This window comes from Schistocerca serialis, chromosome 3, assembly GCF_023864345.2.
Source record: "Schistocerca serialis cubense isolate TAMUIC-IGC-003099 chromosome 3, iqSchSeri2.2, whole genome shotgun sequence".
Classification (NCBI taxonomy): domain Eukaryota; kingdom Metazoa; phylum Arthropoda; class Insecta; order Orthoptera; family Acrididae; genus Schistocerca; species Schistocerca serialis.
In genome coordinates, this window is record NC_064640.1 from 579,269,413 (window position 1) to 579,294,612 (window position 25,200).

Genomic DNA, 25,200 nt, shown 5'->3' on the forward strand with positions numbered 1-25,200 from the left:
GTGCAATGTACCTTCATGCTGTTGGACATTGAGCGTGGACATGTGTAGAATCTTTTTATAAACTTTGGATTTAGTGTGTGATCTGAGACTCAAAATGATGGCTCCAGATTTTCTATCCAGGTGGTGATACAATACAGAAATGCACAGCCTTCCTTGTTGTACTGCTATAGATGGTCCAGAGCCATTCTTTGAGTCTTATGTTCCTCCCTTTGTGTGAAACCCATTGTATACAATTTGATTGTTCATTTATTGGTGTGTTTATCATGCACAAAATAAGAAGTGCTACCATTGTATTTAATCGATACTATTGTGTTAGATCAGCCACCCGTACATCAATATCTTATATAATGATATGGCATCTGTCTCTTCAGTTCAAACATCTATCCAGGACCATGCTTCCATTTTAAAACTGTTTCTAGCCTCCTGTAGTCTCATAAACTAAAAAGGTGAACCAGACATCTAGGTTTTGCTTCACTTAATGCTGTTTTTGCTTTTGGCCACATACAATTATTACTTACCAGTTTTCATTAAATTAACAGAGGGTTAGTACATTTGCAAACTATGACCGTTCTGCTGGCCTTTTGTTGGTAGTAAATATCAACTTTGCTAACCTTTGCCCAGTCTGTGGGCTGATTTGACAATTATTAGTAACCACATGAACGTATAAAATTCAGGTAATGGAAAAACTAATGTTCACTGTGGATATTTCAGTGTTACTCTATGTACATCACATGCTGATCATGTAAAGGACAATTAAATTTGAACTGTTTCCTTACACAGGTGAAAGAAGAGGAATCGGAGGTATTTTCTTTGATGACTTAGATCAACCATCACAAGATCAAGCTTTCAAATTTGTTGAAACATGTGCTGATGCTGTAATCCCATCATATATTCCACTTGGTAAGAGTCTTATGAGAGATATATAAATTATCACAATAACAATAGGTCCGGTAAATCAGTTAGTTATAAGAAATGATTTTAGTGTTTGTATAATTTTCAATGTGATAGGGTCCGCAGCTGCGATGAATTTTTTGAATGTTTGTGTCCATATTATGAAGTCAGTGAAAATAACCTGTTCAAAATTTGCTCAGAAATGAGACTGTGACTCACATAGCATCCTGGTACTATCTGCATATAACCCTAAATTTTAGTATTAAAGTTGCATCATGCTGAATATAATGCCTATTAACAACACAGACTAATTGAAAGAATGGGTGTTGAAAGTACATTATGTTGTGATACCCATAAGAAATTGAATATCGTGGAGGTATTATAGTTTCATGATGTGGTTATGTAGTGTCCTAGTTTCACTGCAGCATCGCTCGCTATTGAAAAAAATTAACTGAAATTTGCCATAAATCATTATGAAAAGAATGATTGGAATTCTAGGCCTGTCAGCTACGTCTGTCTGTAGTGGCGTAATATCTTGCATGTCCATTTGTGTACCATACATAATACGAAACATTATGTTCAGACATATGTACACAACCAGACAAAATAAGTGTAGCACCCATAAGAGGAGGAGGAGGAAACAAAATGAAACTTCAGGAGTATGTGATTTTATATATGTGATTACAAAATTTATCAAATTTACAAAGAACTTGATAGCATGAGCCCACTTCTGAGTGTGATGTTGCATCCCATGTAGCCTGGATGCATGCACTGGTTTTATTAGGTAGGATATCATAAAGACATTGTATTTTCTACCAAGGCAAGCTGTCCCACAACTGTTGTAACTGGTCGTTGATGCCCTGGATATAGGCAGTGATTTGGAGTTGATGTGTGAACTGATCTCTCACGGGTTCTGTCAGGGTCAAATCTGAGAATCTTGCTGGCCACAGGAGTACCTAAACAGTACACAGACAGCTCATAAAGACACATGCCATATGTGGATGAACATGTCCTACTGAAAATACGAACCACAATGCTGTCTCATGAAAGGTAAAATGAGGACACAGGTTGTCCGTGATGTACCGATGTGCCATCTGAGTTCCCTCAATCAGTAACAGCTATGACCTGAAGTCATACTCAATGGCCCTCCACAGCATGATAGCAGAAGCAACGCAGCTATGCCTTTCCAAAACATTGAAAGACTGAGACCCCTACCCAGGTCACCACCATACTCACCGACAGTGGTCATCTAGATTATTTCAGAACTGTGTCATCTAGAGTATTGCGGGACTGCGATTCATTGTTGACAGTAATGTGACACCATTCATCAGCAGTCAGTGCTTCTTGGTCATACCACCGCTCCAAATGCAGCCATTTTTTGTGTTTCGCTGTTAATGGCTGGCTACAAAAAAGGGGCGGTAAGTTCCTAGTTTGGCTGCTGTTAGTCTCAACCAATGGTGCTGGATGACAAAATTTTGCAGGGAGTCCATTACATTTTCTTGGACAGAGGTGCAGATGTGAAGGGATCACTGTGGGAGGGCAGGCACAACACAGTGGCCCTCCCTTGTGGTGGTCAGACATGTTCAACCAGAACCTTGACAATTAGTGTCTCTCCTTTCTTGTTCTCATGCAGTCCAACATTAAGCCACTGTCACATCTGAATGTCCCACAAATCTGCAAATTGCATAATTTGGCCTCTCACCCCCCCCCCCCTCCTCCTCCCAAATTGAGATCCACAATGAGATCCCTTTAAAAATCTGTCAGGAGGCCACAACACTGCCTCTCACACACAAATAACAGTAATTTACTCTGGCGGCTGATGGACCATCACTGAGAGTTGTAATTCTTAACTATTTACATAACTACCAGTGGTGTGTACATGTATGAAATTACATTGACATATGACAATGTCCTCTGGGTGCTTCACCCTTTTTTGTCAGGCAGTGTATGAGGGTAAACCAGAACATAAGGACAATTATTCAGTTTGGTAGTTTTAATTTCACAGAACATTTACAATATCGCATCATTTGCAGAATACTGTCAACTGGAGTTAACACATTTATTGCAACATCTCACTCATTGATGGAAATCGCCAAGTGAGATAGCGCAGTGGTTAGCACATTGGACTCGTATTCAGGACGACGATGATTCAAATCCTCTTCAGCCATCCACCTTTAAGTTTTCAGTGATTTCCCAGAAGTACTCCAAGCAAATGCCCAGATGGTTCCTTCAAAAAAGCACAGCTGATTTCCTTCCCCATCGTTCACACATTCCGAGTTACTGCAGCATCTCTAATGACCTCGGTGATGACAGCACATTACCCATAATCTTCCTTCCTTCTGTCTTTCCTTCAACGGAAACTGTTTTTTAAGTTTTGTGAAGTTATGCTGCTTAGTGCCACCAATAATTTTGTTTCACATTTGTATCCACAAGGGACTTAATTTTTTTTGGTCACTATTCATTGTAAGAAATAAGAAAATTCTCATCCTCATCCAAAACTAGCCTCACACTCGTGTGTGTCATCATGAGCATTGCTGTGGAGGAGAAGCCAGTTACTAAATCACCAAAATGCACCTCATTCTGTTGTGCCTTATGAAATTGCTTTACTATTTGAAGGTAATGATGCTGCTAAACTTTGGTACCTTAGAAAACAAATTTGTAACAGACTCTCCTATTCAAATGAGAAAAACAAAGCAATTTAGTTTTTGCGTTGGCTTTCTCTTGTTGTGCTTCCTACAGTTGTGATGATGAAGCATCCTCTACTGGCTCAGTTGACTGATTTCTGGATGCAGTAATTGTTTCCAATGCTGATTTTCCAAACAGAACACAGATTTGATGTTAGAATGTCATTCTTCATGTCCACAATTACAAAATATCCAAACACATGATTGAATTGCATTAAATATACTTTTTGTCCCATAGAATCTTCTTGAGGGTATCATCATGTATGTAGAACATGCCATAAAATCAGAATATGTAATGCATATTTATTTATTAATGTGTCTATGCTTGGAGAGTGCTGTTACCCCATAGTTGCATATACAGTTAATGGAAGGCTACTTCTGTTGCTTATAGATACTTTATTAAAGTCCATGACTTGTTTTGTCCTTCACATCCAGACCATTTCCAGGTGGATATTGTGCTTTTGTGAAGCAACATCATTTGACACTGCTTCACAACAGTGCAATATCTGCTTGAAAATGAAAATGACCTGCATGTAAAAGCTGAAACCAGTCAGGAACTTCAAGCCTTTCCACTCTGATGATGAACCTCATTTGACAAGATTTTTCATAGCTGTCACATTCTCCATTCTTGAACCTGACTGTACTGGCATCAATGCATAGTTCCCCCCAGTCGACTCGCATATCTTTTGTGAGTATGTGCTTTGCCACCATGGTGCCTCAGGTCTCACAACACTACTTCCCTTTCTGTGCTGCAGGTCTATCTTTCTACCATTCTATTTTCCTCTCTGACTTTCCATTGGATGGCCTGCATGGTCCGATAGTGATTGGATCTGATTTGTGATTTTGGACACTCTCTTTCTTCCCTTCTGACAGTCTACAATTTTTCATTCTTAACTATATGATCCCTTTGTTGGGCCTGACTTGCTAGTCCTTTTCCAATTGTTACAGAAGTGCAGATTGTGCAGGGTAGGTCACCTAGTACAGCGTATATACCATTTTTTTTTCTCTTTTTACCTTTTCTCTCTTGCACCATTCCTTTCTTGCAAAGGTACTGTGCACAAAACTCTGCACAGTAGCCATTCTCTAGGGGAGGGGGAGTGTTATCAAGTACATACATGGTGGTAACTCTCTGATCACACAGGGACCCCCAATAGTTTCCCAAGCTGGAAACTACTAATGCAAGCCACAGAGTATGTGGCCGTCATGGCTGGCGCACGGGTACTGGGTGCTGTGGCTGAGTGGAACCTATGGTGAGAGTCCCCATTCAGAGTGGTGGTACCATGGTGGAAGATTCGCACATGAAGCAAATTAAACTTTCTTCCATTGGTGGCTGCAAGGGAAAGATTATTATAATGCAGAGAGATATAACCCTACAATGTTTTCTTCCCTGGCTACACTGAGGGAAGAGGGACAAGCCAAATATCTGCATGCGAATCACTTTCCCCCAATACTTGGCATGTACTAGGATTGAGGGGGATACCTTTAATGCAATGAAACCATTATTTTTTGCCAAAAATATTGAAGACAAGTGTAAGGAAGTGGGGTCTCTAGGTAAAATGCAAAATGGTTTGTTATTAATTAAAACTTCCTCTGCTGCCCAATCTGCTGCTCTCCAGGCATGTCATCATCTGACATACCTGTGATCATTGCCCCACACAAAATTTTGTACACAGTACAAGGAATCTTCTTCCACAGAGAACTTACACTCCAAACAGATGAGGAGCTCTGTGAGGCATACATTATACTAGCCTTCTACAAAAATTGCCCAAGGATAATTGTATGCGCACAGGCACCTTTGTCTTAACCTTTGAAAGGAATGTCCTCCTGGAGAAAGTTAAGATCATGGTGTGCAGGTTAGGTGTGAAACCCAATGTTCTACCATCTATGAGGTGCTTCAGATGTTCATGCCTTGGGTATATTTCATCTCACTGCACAGCGGACCCAAAATGTGTGTGTTGTGGACGATCACTCCATGAAAATAGTCCTTATGAACATCAACCTTTGTATGTCAATTGTGTGAAACATCACCTGCCACGTTTGCCAGTTTGACCACCTTTTCAAGAAAGAACAGAAGATCCAGGAATACAAATTTACTGGCCACCTGTCGTATACTGAAGCACAGAAGAAATATGAATGCCTACATCTTGTGGATATGACAGTCAATTATGCCAATTTACAACCATAGCTCCCCTCCCTCTATTTTTCCCAAATCAGGCCCCCCACTACCCTCCTCCCTGTGGATTCCACAAAACCGCATTCCACACCCAGCTGGAAAAGCATTCTCCTTCTTTGGCGTCCACTGGTGTCTCGGCTCCCTCTTGGAATTCCTCTCCCGAGAAATGTCCGAAATGGAGGCACGATGCCAAATAATGGCAGAATGGTAGAAGAAGACATGGCCTGTGGGTCCCAGTGCTGTCCGCTCTTCCTCTGCCCCATGCTCAGTGTGGTCGTTCCCTTGAATGAATCTTGCCCAACAAAGGTTACAAAAAGGAGGAGGAGGAAGAAGAAGAAGAAGAAGAAGAAGAAGAAGGCTCCTCCGGTGCCCTCAGAGGCACCAGATCCCACCATGCAGTCGGGTTCTGAGCCAATGTTTGTGTGTTTGGTTCCATCCTCACTGGTGACAGGCAGTGGTAATGCAGTCTGGCCGGTCCTCCTGGCCCATTCACAGCTAACCTGGCTCCCAGTCTCATTGTGATTGTAATGAGTACTACTGTCACCTACCAGGACTTCAGAACCTTATCCTTCCTCTTCTGTGGTCTGCATTGCTCTCCAAGACATGTACTAAACTGATGACTATTCTCCAATGCTCTGTGGGTATTGTGCATTCTGTGGGAACCATGCTGGTCCTGAGAGGCCATCTGGAGGGGGCTGTACTTTGGTTCATACAGATGTCTCCGGTGAATGGAGTCCCCTTTGTACCTCACTGGAGGCAATAATGGTGTGAGCGCAAACGAACTCAGCGATTACCATTTTCAATGTTTTCCTACCTCCAGGCAGGCCACTTACTTATGTTGAATTGGCCACAGTAATCCAACTACTTCCACCCCACCCCTTTTTCTCCTTCATGGGGGTTTTGGCACACACCACCTCCAATGAGAGAGTACCATTTTATCTGGTAGGAGCCTTCTAATTGACCAGTGTGTCACCGACAATAATTTTTGCTTTCTCAGTGATTGTTCTCCTATCCACTTCAGTGCCCCCAATGACAGACCAGTTTGTTGATACCTTCACTGTAGAATATTTGACTTTGTTGTCAGAGCTGAAGCCTCACCTCTGCTTCCCCCACCTCATCGCTGTCAAAGTGAAGTTCTAAGAGGTATTCTTTAAGTTTTGGAAACAGATGAAAATCAGATGGGGCCAAGTTGAGACTGTATTGGAGGGTTTCACTTAAAAAACTTGAGTAGTTTTCACATAAAAAATTCAGAGGCATTACTTTTCAGCACATTCTTGTATAATCTAAACAGTGAACATATAACCTGAAAAAATGTTAATTGCACATACAAAGATACCATCAGTTAAAGTATTACCTATGGTGAAGACAAAAAATCCCTGCCCAGAAAGTGTTTCAGAATTTCATGCACTAAAATCTGAGCATTTATAGGTATCAGTAGAAAGATAACCAGCAGAAAAGTATGGCAAAATCACAGCATATGTTAGCTGTACAGATATATGTGAGAATATTATTCTGCATCTTTATTGTTGCAAATTTTATGTTGTACGTTAGTACTTCCAGATGATGCTGCACACATTAAGTTATTCCGGTGTTCTCTGAATGTAGTGATATTCGATTGTATGGACCTTCAGTTTTTCATTTCTTCAGGTGAGGCACAGTTCAGCCAGTCATGGTATGTGAACTACCAGAACATTCACAATTATGTATCAGAAAATCTTCATCAGTATGATGAAAAGCCATTGTGTAATGTCAAGATTAGTGTTTTGCTATGCAATTTCTGGGCCAGCTTTCTCTTGGTCACCCTCTAGAACACTGTTCTTTTGTTCAGGTTTGTTTGATATAGTGTCATTGACCCAAAATGCGAAGAATACCAGAAAATTAATGACATGAAGGGTGGGAGTCCCATAACTGGCATTGCTCAAATGATTACAGAGCATTTTGCCGAAATTATCAACACTGCCATTAGCAATGTTGAAGTAGGGAGCTTGGAACATTTGTTCCAGCTATGGTAAATCCTACAATGCCCCCTTTGTCACACAGAGTTATGAGCTTTTTTTGTGACATTGAGAGACATATACCACCACCTGGTCACAGTAATGACCATTATAATATGTTGTGTAGCATCAGGTGGAATGCAAAGGATTCAGAGCAATTTTTTGTCTCATGAAGGAAATAAGTTTTAATCATTCCTCTGAACCTTTGAAATGCTGAATTAACCTTCTCAGTTATTTCCCACAATAGCTACATGGGAAACACAATGGAGAGATATGAAAACTACACCCTTGTGGGGCTTTTGCAATCCAAACTGCACTCTTTATCCTCAACAGCAACAACTGGAAAACATTCAATATTCACTGTGCGCCTAATTCAGTGTGCAGTGATGAGTGGTGTATTTACAGTGTATGGATGGGAGTTAGCTTCAAAGGGATAAAAATAAAACTTCTTCATTGCATACATGGTGGACAGAACATGTTTTCCAATCCAGGAAGGTGGAAATAGTTGCAAGGCACATCAGAAATGTTATTTGAAGTGAAAGCAATTCAGTACACGATGCTTTTTATCAGTTGCATGCCCTACATCTACATTTATACCCCCTAAAGCCAACTTACAAATTTTGGGGAAGGGTACTTCCCATACCACTACTCCTTACCCTCTTCCCAGTTCTATCTGTAAATAGTTGTGGACAGAACAATTGTTGGTAAGCCTCTGGTATCAGCTTGAATTTCTCTGATTTTTCTGTCTTGGTGATTTTGTGATATGTACATTGGAGGAAGCGACCAAAAAATGTACATTGGAGGAAGCGACAAATTCATTTTAGCTGGTAGATCTTCGAGATTATCTGGCAGCCTCTGCTTCTTGGCTTTAGATATTTGCCTTGAAGTGATTGTTCCTTAGCACCACCCAGAGGACATCTTTCACTTAAGGAATGTCACGGACACAAACATCAGTTGCTTTCATTGAGGTAAGTCCAGCATATGAAGCGGTTTCAAGGCATGGACTGTTTCATAAATTATTACAACTTGTTCCATGCAGTCAGTTGACAGAACTAGATGACAACATGTTATCTGGAAGTACATTTTCTGTAACTACAGGAAAATATACTAACTGTCCCAAAAATATGGAATAATTGCTTACCACAGGGATCCAGCCTCATTCCTGTCTTGTTTAATTTAGGTATATCTGACATTCCTCCAACACTGTCCAGGAAGTTTGGCTTTGGCAATAGCTACCCAACACAAAACTGTCCAATAGACTGACACACAGAGCCCTTGAAGGCTATTTTAAATGGGACAAATTACATTATGACTTGCATCCAAATACATTGGGATTGAGTTAGATACGACACTTTGTTTTAAGGAGCACTTGACATGAACATCAGCTCAGCTCAAAATCAAAAATAATGTTTTCCATAAACTGTATGGTACTAGTTGGGAATCATCAGCAGACACACTTAAAGTATCAGCACTCAGATTGGTATACTCAACAGTAGAGTACTTCATTTCTGTCTGGTCTAATAGTCCATATGTAAAAAGATACACAACTTAATGAAATCATGCACATTTGTGGTGGGTCAGTAGGACCTACTCCCACAGACGTTATCTAGCTTGAACTACATTCCACCTCCTGATATCAAACAGAAGAGCACACTACTATGTGAATACCAGAAAATTGCTGATAACATTGTGTTTCCAATAATAATATATTTTCCTTTGGAGCAAAAAACATTAAGGTAAAAATATCCCACTTTTATCAGAGCCAGGAATCTTACAGAAATTGAATCCGGTGGCGTCAGTGAGTGGAAACACTGTTGGTAACACAATGTCTGATCTGATTGCATCCAGGAGAACCCCCTGGATTTGATCAGCCTCTGACAATTTGGAATACCTTGAAATGCATTTGAATGGGTCATGGAAGATGTGCAGACACTCTCCCCAACTGGGGCAAATCCTCATCACCATCTTGTGTCTGTGGTGCAGAATGACAGGCAGCTGCTCATGTTGTGTCAGCATGTCCTGCACATCATTACAAGGCTCCTTTCGAAGATTTCCTGACAGCTATGAGTGTTGTGATAAACTACATAGAAGACCTCAGTGTTCACCTATTGCTGTTGTGATTTGTATTATATTATGCTGGAGAACTATGTTGAAAAGTTGATATGTAGTTGTTTAGTCATTGTTGTACATGTATAGCTATTTTTGTAACTCAGAAACTCATAACGTATGCTATACAATATATAAAATGGAGGAAATATTATGTTGTGTGACTGTTTCTGGAATGCACTTTGTATTTTAACAATAAACCTTTCTGTCTAGTACAGTGTCACTCTTGTAGCATCAGCTGCTGGAGTTTGATGAACATATCTGTCTCTCTCTCTCTCATACTAAAGGAAACCATGAACAAATGTTCCCCTTGTGTTTATATCTTCTCTGACTGGTCTGTTAATCATTCCTGGTAATGATCCCAGACTCATGAGTAATACTCAGGAATATTTCAAACCAGTGTTTTGTAAATTACATATGTCATTGGTGAATTGCATTTCCTACTAATTCTTCCAATGAATCTGTCGGGGTATCTACTTTTCCACAACTGTTATCTTTGTGCTTGTTCCTTTAGGCCTCTTTAGAAGGAATACCTGACCCACAGAATGATACATCAGCAACCAGAAACAGTGATCATGAGAAAAGTGATCTCTTCGTCATAAATTTAGTTAAGCAAGTGTAACATTTTTGCTGCTTGAGAAGTTGGCGTGACGTAGTAATTAATTTTTTCCCAAGGAGCAAATGTAAGTTGGTGTGGTAGGACTGCGCCAGTAGCTTATCAGGAGCTGCGAAATGGTATTGTATTGAGAGGAGGGGCATTGACTGCCTTTACAAAACCCTGACATTTACAGAACAAAAAGTTACAGTGACAGCATGTGATTGTTATGGGTCTGTCTCAACCTTAACAACAGTGCGGGACAATAATTTGGGAATGTGGGTCTCACAGGAGGCATGCCAGAGATAAGTCCCTGCAGTAACACTATCCTCTGTGTCCTCTTTGGCTCAGATGGATAGAGTGTCTACCATGTAAGTGGGAGATCCTGGGTTTGAGTCCCAGTCGGGGCACACATTGTCAACTGTCCCCGTTGACTTATATCAATGTCTGTATGCAGCTACGGGTATTCATTTCATTGTAATTGCATTCTAACGAGCTGCATGGTCACCGATCGGACTTGTCCGAAAGAACAGATACCATCACTGGCTGTGCCCCAATGACTGCTTCTGAAATAAATTAACTAGTAAGTTGCAGAAGTACTCGCTGGGTTAAAGGTTTGCACTGTGTTATGCCAATATCACATTATTATTATTTCTTTCTTTTCTCAGGCGTTATGTCTGGTCAAAAATGGAAAGTGACGCGGACCTTGATCAAACGTCACTTCCTTTTAACTGTACGGTATATGTTATATTGCATTTAGGAACTTTCGGGTAATTGAACATGTATTAATAATTACGGATTTCTGTAGTTGTATATATAAGTTTGGATGTAGCTGTATTGCATTGATGTTCTGGTGGATATTGTGTGGTATGACTCCTGTAGTTGATAGTAAAATTGGTATAATGTCAACTTTATCCTGATGCCACATGTCCTTGACTTCCTCAGCCAGTTGGATGTATTTTTCAATTTTTTCTCCTGTTTTCTTTTGTATATTTGTTGTATTGGGTATGGATATTTCGATTAGTTGTGTTAATTTCTTCTTTTTATTGGTGAGTATGATGTCAGGTTTGTTATGTGGTGTTGTTTTATCTGTTATAATGGTTCTGTTCCAGTATAATTTGTATTCATCATTCTCCAGTACATTTTGTGGTGCACACTTGTATGTGGGAACGTGTTGCTTTATAAGTTTATGTTGTAAGGCAAGCTGTTGATGTATTATTTTTGCTACATTGTCATGTCTTATGGGGTATTCTGTATTTGCTAGTATTGTACATCCACTTGTTATGTGATCTACTGTTTCTATTTGTTGTTTGCAAAGTCTGCATTTATCTGTTGTGGTATTGGGATCTTTAATAATATGCTTGCTGTAATATCTGGTTTTATTGTTTGATCCTGTATTGCAATCATGAATCCTTCCATCTCACTGTATATATTGCCTTTTCTTAGCCATGTGTTGGATGCGTCTTGATTGATGTGTGGCTGTGTTAGATGATACGGGTGCTTGCCATGTAGTGTTTTCTTTTTCCAATTTACTTTCTTTGTATCTGTTGATGTTATGTGATCTAAAGGGTTGTAGAAGTGGTTATGAAATTGCAGTGGTGTAGCCGATGTATTTATATGAGTGATTGCTTTGTGTATTTTGCTAGTTTCTGCTCGTTCTATAAAGAATTTTCTTAAATTGTCTATCTGTCCATAATGTAGGTTTTTTATGTCGATAAATCCCCTTCCTCGTTCCTTTCTGCTTAATGTGAATCTTTCTGTTGCTGAATGTATGTGATGTATTCTCTATTTGTGGCATTGTGATCGTGTAAGTGTATTGAGTGCTTCTAGGTCTGTGTTACTCCATTTCACTATTCCAAATGAGTAGGTCAATATTGGTATAGCATAAGTATTTATAGCTTTTGTCTTGTTTCTTGCTGTCAATTCTGTTTTCAGTATTTTTGTTAGTCTTTGTGTATATTTTTCTTTTAGTTCTTCTTTAATATTTGTATTATCTATTCCTATTTTTTGTCTGTATCCTAGATATTTATAGGCATCTGTTTTTTCCATCGCTTCTATGCAGTCGCTGTGGTTATCCAATATGTAATCTTCCTGTTTAGTGTGTTTTCCCTTGACTATGCTATTTTTCTTACGTTTGTCTGTTCCAAAAGCCATATTTATATCATTGCTGAATACTTCTGTTATCTTTAGTAATTGGTTGAGTTGTTGCTGCCAGTAGTTTTAGATCATCCATGTATAGCAAATGTGTGATTTTGTGTGGGTATGTTCCAGTAATATTGTATCCATAAGTGGTATTATTTAGCATGTTGGATAGTGGGTTCAGAGCAAGGCAGAACCAGAAAGGACTTAATGAGTCTCCTTGGTATATTCCACGCTTAATCTGTATTGGCTGTGATGTGATATTATTTGAATTTGTTTGGATATTAAGTGGGGTTTTCCAATTTTTCATTACTATGTTTAGGAACTGTATCAATTTAGGATCTACTTTGTATATCAAAAGCTTTTTGGTAATCAATGTATGCATAATGTAGCGACCTTTGTTTAGTTTTAGCTTGATATGTCACCTCTGCATCTATTATCAGTTGCTCTTTACATCCTCGTGCTCCTTTGCAACAGACTTTTTGTTCTTCATTTATAATTTTGTTCTGTGTTGTATGTGTCATTAATTTCTGTGTAATGACTGAAGTTAATATTTTGTATATTGTTGGTAGGCATGTTATGGGGCGATATTTAGCTGGGTTTGCTGTGTCTGCTTGATCTTTAGGATTCAGATAAGTTATTCCATGTGTAAGTGTATCAGGGAATGTGTGTGGGTCTGCACTGTAACTGTTAAATAATTTAGGTAGATGTGAATGTGTTGAGGTGAATTTCTTTAGCCAGAAATTTGCTATTTTATCTTTTCCAGGGGCTTTCCAATTATGAGTAGAATTAATTGCTTGGGTAACTTCATGTTGCAAAATTATCACTTCAGGCATTTGTGGTATCATCTTGTATGTATCTGTTTCTGCTTGTATCCACCGTGCATGACCGTTATGTTGTACCGGGTTTGACCACATGTTGCTCCAGAAGTGTTCCATGTCTGTTATGTTTGGTGGATTGTCTATTTTAATGTGTGTGTTATCTATTGTCTGGTAAAATTTCTTTTGGTTTGTGTTGAATGTTTGGTTTTGTTTCCTTCTATTTTCACTTTTTTTTGTATCTTCTAAGTCGTTTGGCCAATGCTTGTAATTTCTGCTTCTTTTCATCTAATTACTCTATCGCTTCTTGTTGTGAGATTTTACCTAACCTTTTTCATTTTTTTTCTGACATTTCGTTTCCTATAAATTGTGTTAGCTGTCCGATGTCTTTTCTCAGTTTTTCTATTCTGATCTGTAGCCTGTGTTGCCATGCTGGTTTTGTGGGTTTCTTCTGTGTGTTGGTTGGTTCTGATCTCTGCCTAGTGTGTATATTTAGTGTAGTGAGTGCTCCTATATAAACCAGTAGTTGTAACTCTTCCATAGTTCTGTTTTCATTTATTTTGTTGTGTATGATTGTGTTGATAGATTTTATTGTTTCGACTTGTGGGTTATTTGGCGGTCTATGCAAGAATGGTCTAATGTCTGTATTTGTGTCTTTGTATTCTATATATGTCAGCTGAAATTTTTCTTCTGTATCTAACATGTATGTTACTTCGAGTTCTATTTGTGCTTGTTCTGGTGGCTGTCTTAAGATTTCGTTTTCCTCTGATTGTTTAATTGATGCGTGTTGTTCTTTGTTTGTTTGCTCTGGGATGTTTAAGTCCATTACTGTATTTTCTTCTTCTTCTGATTGCACATTATTTTGTTCCAGTATTTGTTGTACTTGTTGTTTGATGTTTTCTAATTCTGACTGGGGTATCCTGTTATTTTTGATTATTACACGGATCTGATCAGCTAGTCGTTGTTCTGTTAAAAATTTTAATTCTGGGTATCTGATAATAAATGTTGTGTATACTTGTGATCTGTATCCAGTTGTGTTGGTTCCTAGGTTTGTTGCTTGGTAATAACAGAACATGAGGTGTCAATTAACTTCATCTGACCATCTCATCCTCTGTCTTTGTTTTCCTTCTAGGGTGGTTGCAGGAAGCATATCCTGCAAAATACCTCTATTTGGATTTAAATCATTTTCCAGTTGGCTAGCAGTGTCGTTACCATTGTGGGCGGGCATAGGGTTCAATCGTCGTCCCCGACCATGATGGTGCTTGTCCGAGGCTTCTTTAGTTCTGTCCTGAACCAACTAATCACACTAAAAGGGGGGTTAGCCCTATTAGTGGTTTGTTCTTTTCGTCGCCTTTTACGACTGGCAGAACATACCGGAGGCCTATTCTTTTCCCGGGCCTCCACGGGGGTATTATTATTATTATTATTATTATTATTATTATTATTATTCTTTAAACATCTGACATTAAAGTGCAGTTTGTCTTTGAAAGATAATTATCACTTAAAAATCTGGAGTAAACCTAGTGTCTGAGTATATAATGTAGTGTTGTAATTGGCATATTTCGAGATCATAAAAATTAGTCACTGAAGTTCACACACTTTTAATCTGTTTAAAACAGTTTTCCACAATGCTGCAGTTAATAAATTTAACATAGATAATAAGAAATAAAAACAGAAAGTAACATGTGGTGACTGTTATAAATAATCCTCAGTAAGGGGACCTGGACATCATGGCCTGTAGTTTTCATTAGTATTTAGAAATTTAATAACTCAAAAACTTTAACTGACATTGGAATGAAACTTTAACCAAATAATTAGTATACTATGACCTCTACGTTAAAAAATTTTTAAAAACTGTGGAATACATTGTGAAGTGAACAGTGATTTTTATCTTAAATACTGAATTAACGTGTAATTTTTATTTTAGGTACGCTGCAGTTCCACACTATTTAAAATAAAAGGTCAAAGCAAATTTATTTGTTTTACTTATTAACTTGTTGAAAAAGTAAACCAGGAATATTTATCAATTTGTTGTTTTGTGTATTTAAAAAAAAAGTTTTTTAAAAGTCAATTTTTCCGCTAATTATTTAAGAACATATGACATGCTCCAGCTTAAAATAGTTAATGCATTGTTCAATAATGTGGTTTACTTGGCAGGCAAGTATATTATATTATTATTCATACGATATTTTGTTTGATAACATTTCAGAACATTCCAGCTCTGTAATCTTGTTGATTCTAAGTGTCCTTTTCATCATCTTTAGTTTTCTTTCTTGTCTATGTTATTCTGGCCTCCATTGCCATGCTCCAGTAGCTTTTTCAGCTTGAGTGACACATTGCCTGTCCACTTATAGCAGCCCACTTTTCATGTTGTCCCCAGTTTTGATGCGTTCCTAGTCTGCTTATGGTTTCTAATCTGCTTGTCACTCCATCATTAAAACACATGAAAAGCTGACGTGCCAACGAAGAGAGTTTCTGCCAAGCTTTCCCAATTGCAACTATTGAAGCTTTCATTCAGATACTGTGTTTTGCCATGTAAACATTTTTCCAGGAATTTAGAATCTGAAAGATCTCTATATATATTTGTGTTAGTTCTACCGTAATGGTTTCTGGCATGGTGTTTGCATGTGTGTCTTTCTCCATTTGCTTTACACCCATTATACTTGCACCATGAAGTCTTTCATTTTGGGCAGAGGCCATGCTGTGAATACTCACCAGTGGATGTTCTGTGAAACAGAGTTGTCAAAATTGCTTTTCTTATCTCATTGACATTTTTTATGTTTCTCCTGATGGCTAGACCATGATATTCTGTGAGGTTTTCTATCTCTGGTTCAGTGAGTCTGCCTTGTCTACCAATTTCTTTGCCATCAGTGAAGTTTTTTTTTTTTCCTCTCATGTCCTTGCAGAGTTTCCTAAGTCTTGCCCCCATTCTCTTCTGCACATTTTCCATACATTCTATTTTTTATTTCAGTTTCACTATATGGTTTAGCAGCCACAACACTCCTAAAGCCTTTAGAGTCACCATCACCAAGGTTCTGAGTGTATCAGACATCGCGTCTAGCAAATGACGTGCTAAAAATAGAGACTTCTTCTTTGCATTCCATATCACCATTGAAACCTGCAAAGTTTCCATCACATTTGTGTTCATTTACCTTATTGGCACAAACTTGGCAGTGTTTTGTCACCATTCATGGTCCAGCACCTTCCCTGTATCTACAGAGGTAACTGTAGAAATTCCATTCAGCGATGTATGGTCTCTCGTCTGCCATGAACCGTCCAGTGCAGCAACAATATCAGTCAATTGACAAGTATCTACAGTTTCTTTTACTGCCCTTTGCATAGATGCTTCACTGACTTCTGTTACTGCATTATGGAAACATTTACAATGCCTCTCAAATGTGATAGGTGACAGTGGGAAATCCATCATAGATGGAATATCTTGGCTGCTTTTCTTCCCTTCCCAATACACCTCACGACATAAGCAAGGTGAATATTCACTTGTCTATACCGTATTTTGTACATATTACAGGAGATGTCATTGTACATTTTGTTACTTTACACTCTTGCCATTCCACCACAATTTTGCCGGATAGGACTCTTCTCTTACTTACATCCTCACTAAATGTAAGGGATTTTGCACTGTTACAGTGTTTACATTTAGTATCAGACAAAATCAATTATGAAAGCTTGCACATACTAATGTAAATGTTATTTTCACTATTTGCAACACCAGCAGCTTGTTCATTTTTTGGTGATGTGTTTCAACCTGCATTTTGAAGCACTACGTGGCAAACTTTTAGGCCTAACCTCACTTCACTGCGGCTTCATGATTTCTTCATTTTCACAATTTACAATGAAATGCCTGTGTTGATTACCTTAAAATTTACGACTGCAGTTTTACTTCTTCGTTTATGTCATTTCACTGTGCAAAATGGTTAAAATATGCAGTCACAACAACAAGTTTACAACCCGAGCACCCACTAAAAACATAAGTGAACTCAAGTAATCTACTTGTATTGCCAGAAAGATTTATTGCAATAGGTCCCTGCCCATTGTACTTTTGATGTGTTTTTCAAGGATATTACGCAAATGAGTTACTGGAGAAATGATGATGCCAGACTTAAATAACAAGACATTATAGGCAAGGTTTTGTGTTTGACAGTAGTGTGACAGCTAGGCTTTCGTGCATCACATCTGCACTTAATAACAAAAACGATGAAGGGCTGTACATAAAGTATAATTTTTTAGAAATGGGAAGAATCAAAAAATTTTATTAAATAAAAAATTCCATTTTTTTGGCCCTCATGACATCCATGGCCCCTTAAGCACCACATGAATTTTTTAGTTACAAAACTCAGAAGGAAAGATATAAAATACTGTAAGACTAACTAATTGTAGTATTTGTGCAAATCAACCAAAATGATATATGTTTTAATTTAAAAGTCATTGTCTTACTGGGCTTTACTGCTGTCTATTTCCTATTGTGATCATCCTGTTGTCATTCTTGTTGTAGTTTTAGAATATATTTTAAATTGAAGTAGTTATTCCAGATTGTAATTAGAGTATACCAACATGAAGGTATTAACCATGTTTTAAGTGTTAGTTAATCGAAGGATGATACACGTTGTTTCTGATAGTATTACTCATCTGTGATGCTGGACAAAACTTAAATATATAGTTAGTGTTCATGTCATTACAGTCAAGAAACACAAAGATGATGGTTACGGGTACAGAGAAAGAACCTGGCAGTTGCTTCGTAGAGGCCGTTACGTGGAATTCAACCTGATATATGACAGAGGAACAAAATTTGGTCTTTACACACCTGGAGCTCGCTATGAAAGCATACTTATGTCTCTACCACTTGTAGCTGTAAGTATGTTATTTAAGAAAGTGAAGTCAAAGATTAACACTAATAGTGCACCCCAGTGTTTTTTTAATTTGATTCCTGAGCTGCTTTTTTTTTTTTAGCATAATTTCAAAAATAAAAATTTATGTTGTTGCTTGTGATAGACACATAGTGGAGGAAGTTATTAATAGCCCTATTATAGAATGCTTTTAAAATGGTCTGTTGTTTTTCCACTTTATATTACAGGTAGAGAGAGAGAGAGTGAGAGAGTTTGTTTGTTTGTTTGTGTGTGTGTGTGTGTGTGTGTGTGTGTGTGTGTGTGTGTGTGTGTGTGTGTGTGGGTTTCTTATGTTTACAGGACATTTTACTTTTTACTTCTAGTGATCACACGTCAGTACAGGTATCTGATAACAAATTATGGTATTTTGAATGATAATCATCTATTACACTTGAAATGTGTTACTTATTCATCATTTTTCATCAGAATATAATTAGACATTAATATCTAGCATCATTTATAAAGTGAGGTATTCTGTTGTAATTTACTAGGATGCATCAAATCCTATGTTTGCAGAATTTTGTCCATTTACTTAGTATTGATAGTTTCGATATAAAGAAACATACGCGCACACACAGCTACTGCTTGCTTTTGTGCACGAGTTGTTCGTTATATCATGTGATGATTCAGTGGCATGAGCTATATTACATGTGTACTAAGCTTACGTGTTTCTGAAATACTTAAAATGTTTATTGCTCTTTGGTTAGAAATTAATTGAGGAGTGTTCATTCCCACCTTAAAAATGTGCAGTTGTTGTCATTTGAAGGTAACACAATGATGCTTAATGTGCTTTTCCATGGCTTAAGGTGCCATTTTATACTGTATGGGGTGTATAAAAAAAGAATCATCCGATTTATATTTTTGAAACTAGTAAACATACACAATGAATTTTGTTCTTTGATGAATGGGACACTCTGTTTTTTATTTTTTTATTATTTATTTATTTATTATTATTATTATTATTATTATTATTATTATTTTTACGTACCTCTTCATAGGTGTTCAATATGCCCCCCCTTGAAATGCACAGTATATGTCGGTGCAGTATTCAAATTGTTCACACACTGCAGCAAGCATGTCTTGAGTTACAGCTTCCATAGCTGCTGTTATGCGATGTCTCAGTTAATTTATTGTTGTTGGTAACGGAGGCACATAAACAGAGTCTTCTATAAACCCCCACAAGAAATAATCAGATACAGTCAGGTCTGCTGACCTTGGAGGCCAGAAATCTAAGGTTGAATCATTTGATTCAGTGTGACTGATCCATCATTCAGTAATCCTTTGATTTAAAAACCCCCACACTCCCAGATGTTAGTGTGGCAGTGCCCCATCCTGCTGGTAAACACAGTTGTTCGAATCGGTCTTGAACAGTGGGAAAAGAAAGTTCTCAAGCATATCAAGATATGTGTTTCCTGTAACAGTGTTCTCGGCAATGAAAAATAGACCATACACCATTTCCCATGAAACTGCACAAAAAAAATTAAATTTTGTAGAGTCCCTCTCATGTTGTATAACTTCATGTGGTTGTTCCGTACCCCATATCTCACATTATGATGGTTCACCTTTCTATTCAAATGGAATGTTTCCTCCTCATTAAACACTAAGCTTGGAAGAAAGCTGTCATCCTCCATCTTGCCAAGAACAAAATCTACATCTACATGATTACTCTGCAATTCACATTTAAGTGCTTGGCAGAGGGTTCATCGAACCACAATCATACTATCTCCCTACCATTCCACTCCCGAACAGCGCGCGGGAAAAACGAACACCTAAACCTTTCTGTTCGAGCTCTGATTTCTCTTATTTTATTTTGATGATCATTCCTACCTATGTAGGTTGGGCTCAACAAAATATTTTCGCATTCGGAATAGAAAGTTGGTGACTGAAATTTCGTAAATAGATCTCGCCGCGACGAAAAACGTCTTTGCTTTAAATACTTCCATCCCAACTCGCGTATCATATCTGCCACACTCTCTCCCCTATTACGTGATAATACAAAACGAGCTGCCTTTTTTTGCACCCTTTCGATGTCGTCCGTCAATCCCACCTGGTAAGGATCCCACGCTGCACAGCAATATTCTAACAGAGGACGAACGAGTGTAGTGTAAGCTGTCTCTTTAGTGGACTTGTTGCATCTTCTAAGTGTGCTGCCAATGAAACGCAACCTTTGGCTCGCCTTCCCCACAATATTATCTATGTGGTCTTTCCAACTGAAGTTGTTCGTAATTTTTACACCCAGGTACTTAGTTGAATTGACAGCCTTGAGAATTGTACTATTTATCGAGTAATCGAATTCCAACGGATTTCTTTTGGAACTCATGTGTATCACCTCACACTTTTCATTATTTAGCGTCAACTGCCACCTGCCACACCATACAGCAATCTTTTCTAAATCACTTTGCAACTGATCTGGTCTTCAGATGACCTTACTAGACGGTAAATTACAGCATCATCTGCGAACAACCTAAGAGAACTGCTCAGATTGTCACCCAGGTCATATATATAGATCAGGAACAGCAGAGGTCCCAGGACACTTCCCTGGGGAACACCTGATATCACTTCAGTTTTACTCGATGATTTGCCGTCTATTACTACGAACTGCGACCTTCCTGACAGGAAATCACAAATCCAGTCGCACAACTGAGATGATACCCCATAGGCCTGCAGCTTGATTAGAAGTCGCTTGTGAGGAACGGTGTCAAAAGCTTTCCGGAAATCTAGAAATACGGAATCAACTTGAGATCCCCTGTCGATAGCAGCCATTACTTCGTGCGAATAAAGAGCTAGCTGCGTTGCACAAGAACGATGTTTGCTGAAACCATGCTGATTACGTATCAATAGATCGTTCCCTTCGAGGTGATTCATAATGTTTGAATACAGTATATGCTCCAAAACCCTACTGCAAACCGACGTCAATGATATAGGTCTGTAGTTCGATGGATTACTCCTACTACCCTTCTTAAACACTGGTGCGACCTGCGCAATTTTCCAATCTGCAGGTACAGATCTATCGTTGAGCGAGCGGTTATATATGATTGCTAAGTAGGGAGCTATTGTATCAGCGTAATCTGAAAGGAACCTAATCGGTATACAATCTGGACCTGAAGACTTGCCCGTATCAAGCGATTTGAGTTGCTTCGCAACCCCTAAGGTATCTACTTCTAAGAAACTCATTACAGAACTCTACACATTGTTGTTTGTCACCTTCACGAAGAGCTTGCAGTAGCTGAATTTTGTATGGTTTCATGTGTAAACGTTGACGCAACACACACCAGATGGACATCGGGGGCATGTTGAGTTGTTGAGATGCATGGCAAATGGATTTCTGAAGACTCCTCGTGAAACTATAGCGGATGCATTTGATGTTTGTGTCAGACACTTGGGGATGGCCCAGCGATTTCCTGTTACACAAACAACCTGTTTCTCAGACTTGTTCATGCTGTTGTCTAATGATCTGTACTGCAGGAGGATCCACACCATACCTAGTATGAAAGTCATGCTGAACAGTTATTACTGAACCGCCCTGCACAAAATGTAGAGCACAAAACGCTTTCTGGTGTCCCAACACCACTTTTACTAGAACTGAAGTGGGTGCACACTGCTGCTACCCAGTGGGAACCATGTAAAACTCTAGAGTTTGTTCTTTCCAACAGTACATTGTTCATGCACATATATCAGATAACATAATAGTTACGATTTTTTATATCGGATGATTCTTTTTGATATACCCTGTATTTCTTATCCAGGAATTTTCAGTTCTCAACAAGAGCTCTTCATATATTAAAGAATTTTAGTTCACAGCTCTTTTTGAATGTTCAGTTGATTTATGGAGCCATCTAACATAGTCAACTCATTGTTGAATCTTAATACTTCAGACTTCCTCTGTTGGTGAATGAGGAATCTGTTATGTGTATAGAAGCTCTGCTGACCTTATGAATCCCAACGTGAGCAATAACACAAAATGTACCCATGAATTGGGAGAGTAAAAATCTTGTTCATTTATCATTATCAGACAGTTAGTGATATAATAAATTTTCTACAGTCTTCTTTTTCTGTTTTAATTACCTGACTTAATGGACCCACCACCAGCAAACTTTGAAAGTTTTACAAATTTGAGAAACTTTGTTCTGTTTGTTTTTGAAACAAAGCATGTTACACAAAATTATTTGGTTTAATATTTTGCACCGTTGTTTTTACTGCATTTTGGTCACGTACACACTGCCATTGGAGGAAAACTTTTATGGACATATAAAACAGAGTAAGCTTGCAAAATTTTCAGATCATTTTGTTAAAACATCTGTATGAATGAGAGTTACTTCATAATGCAACGTGTCATTCTCTTTCTATAATATTTACTAGTTACTTACTCCACTTTCTATTCATTCTAGTCGATTTTCTAAATACAGCAATGGACCATTACATATCAAATTACATTTATGTGAATATTTAACTAAGTTCACAGTATTAAGCATACTACTTTTCCTTAGATCTGTTTGTGTCTTCTACTATTGCTCTAACATTTGGATTTATATTCAGGGGCAAACAAAATCTCATTTGTCCCATATCAATAATTTTATTCATTATGCATCATCTTTTCTTGCTCCATATTCTATGTAGGCATGGGAAGTACAGTGTTCATCTAGGTACGCACCTAGCTACCTGTTGACCATATCCCATTGAATTATTGTCTGATTTACTTTGATTTATGGGTCTCTCATAAGTCTTCCTTTAAGTAACAGATATATTGATTTTTGAAGTGCGACCGGGAGTCGTGCCTGTGAACACCATGTATGAATAATGTTAAGGTGTTTGCTACAGTTATTTACCAGCAAATCTCAATTACTGGCAATTACAAAATGTAGCAATTTGCCAGTGTACACTAAAGCTCATAATAGTTCCTGGATCTTTTATAACCTCTCCAGGAGTGTTTCTAAGTTAACATCCCAGAATTTAGGACTGAAAATAGAACCCTTAGGACATCCCTTCATTATAGGTTCAGTGACTGTTAATGTAGGACATGATGGTGTCACATAGCACTCTCTACAGGTACCCAAGAGACAATAGTATAACATTCTTGGGCAGCTCATTTCCTTCAGTCTTCTAAAGAATAAAGGATACCATAAGTTACCGAAAATCCCAGAAATGTCTATCATTCATATCTACTACACATTTGTCTCAATAGTGTATAATAGTTTTCTTGAATCATTAATTTCATCCTCTTTACATTTCTCATGCTGAATCTATATTTGATACTATTTCATCATGTGGTATTTTAATCTGCTGGATAGCCTTTTCTTCCAAAATTTTACCCATTACTTTCCTCAGGCAGATAGGCTGGTATGACTTGGGGAGTGAGAGATCTTTATCTTCTCCCTTTTTCTATAATGGCAGCTCTTGATGATTTCCAGCACTTTGATAAATGTCCCTGGATCATACATTTTTTGATTGATATGCTCTTGTAAGGGACTACATAGGGAATTAAAGATTGCACCATTTGCCTGCTGTGCTATTCAAAGATGGAGCTCCAGTCTTTTTCATATTTAGATTGGATAATTCCATTAATACAAAAAAAAGATAGCAACAAAGTAAAGGATGCTGATTTATATTTTGCCATATTTATCACATCATTGACCCCCTTATGCATGTGAATAACTGATAAATTATGTCGTCATCTGATGTAACATTAATTTATTGCACTAAAATATTTACTTTGTGTTGAGGTCATCTCACTAACTAGTAATGTAATTTTGTTTTAGCGATGGGAGTACATGCATGAACCACATCCAGATTCTCCAGAAGCAAAATTGATGGAAGTGCTCAGAAATCCGAAGAACTGGGTATAATTTTGTAAGCAGAATCATGACCTAAAAACTGAAGAGTATATTTTTGTAATAACAGTATTCAACTGTGTGCTGGTTTTGTAAATATAAGAATTGTGAAACTTTTATATAGTTGTTTCAAAGTCATAGTTGTTTTATATAGTATTGATATGTGGGTGAAAAATACTGATTCATAAGTCCTTAAAAAAATTGTACGTATTTCTCTTGTGAATTTTAATTCCATGTGCTTTCAATATTTTTGAAAAGATTGTGGTAAGTACTTACTATTAATTACACTTGATTCTTCCTTTTTATGCAAGGTTGTATAATGTACACCAATCTTTTTCAGCTGCCTTCACTTTTTATTAAAAAAAATCAGTTAATTTTTATGTCTGAAAATGTAAGTGCCAATGTCTGCTATATTCGACACCAAGTCATTCATACAATACTATTACCAGATAGTAGAAGCATTGAGTCATTTGAAGGCACATAAACAGAACTAAGAAGTTAGCTAACTTTTGGATCAAATCCCTATTATTTGGTGTCCAACAGAACTTCCCATTACCATACAATACAATTACCTATACTCTAACAAGTATCTGAATTGACACACTGCCTGAGACCACTATGATTATTGTGACAAGTAATTGCAAGGGCTTAGCATGCTGGAAGTTTTGGACAGCTGTATTAACTTATGGCATTCAATAGGTGGCTATATCTCACAGAGGTTGAGAATGTGATTCAAGCAGTTATTTGTATTCATTATACCATCTCATCAGCAGTAATTCATATGTGCTCAGCAGCATTAATGTCAAGTGGTCATGGGGATGAGGCAAGTGTTCATTATGCCACTCTTAGCAGGAGGGATGAGATTGTGCATTGCATTGCAGAATGAACAAGTCTGTATCAGTTATTGTACCAGCACACACTACTCAGCAGTTCCCTATGCCATTCGTGTGTAAAGAATGATCCCGATCACCATTAAAGAAACAAACTCTGCAGGCAGAAAGTTGGAAATATTGATTTTTATACTGTTTTATGAATAGGGATGGAAACTGGACTGAATGAATAAGTTCA

General features: G+C 37.9%; 1 protein-coding gene across 1 annotated transcript in view; it reads left to right on the plus strand.

Annotated features, from left to right (window-relative positions):
• Positions 1–24,251, plus strand: part of LOC126470471 (oxygen-dependent coproporphyrinogen-III oxidase) — a 90,354-nt gene extending 66,103 nt beyond the window's left edge. The window contains exons 6-8 of the mRNA XM_050098333.1: positions 781–900; positions 18,100–18,269; positions 24,061–24,251. Of these exons, the coding sequence (XP_049954290.1) occupies positions 781–900; positions 18,100–18,269; positions 24,061–24,147 (377 nt within the window). The 3' untranslated portion in view covers positions 24,148–24,251. The remainder of the gene's footprint in view (positions 1–780; positions 901–18,099; positions 18,270–24,060) is intronic.
• Positions 24,252–25,200: the final 949 nt, after the last annotated feature.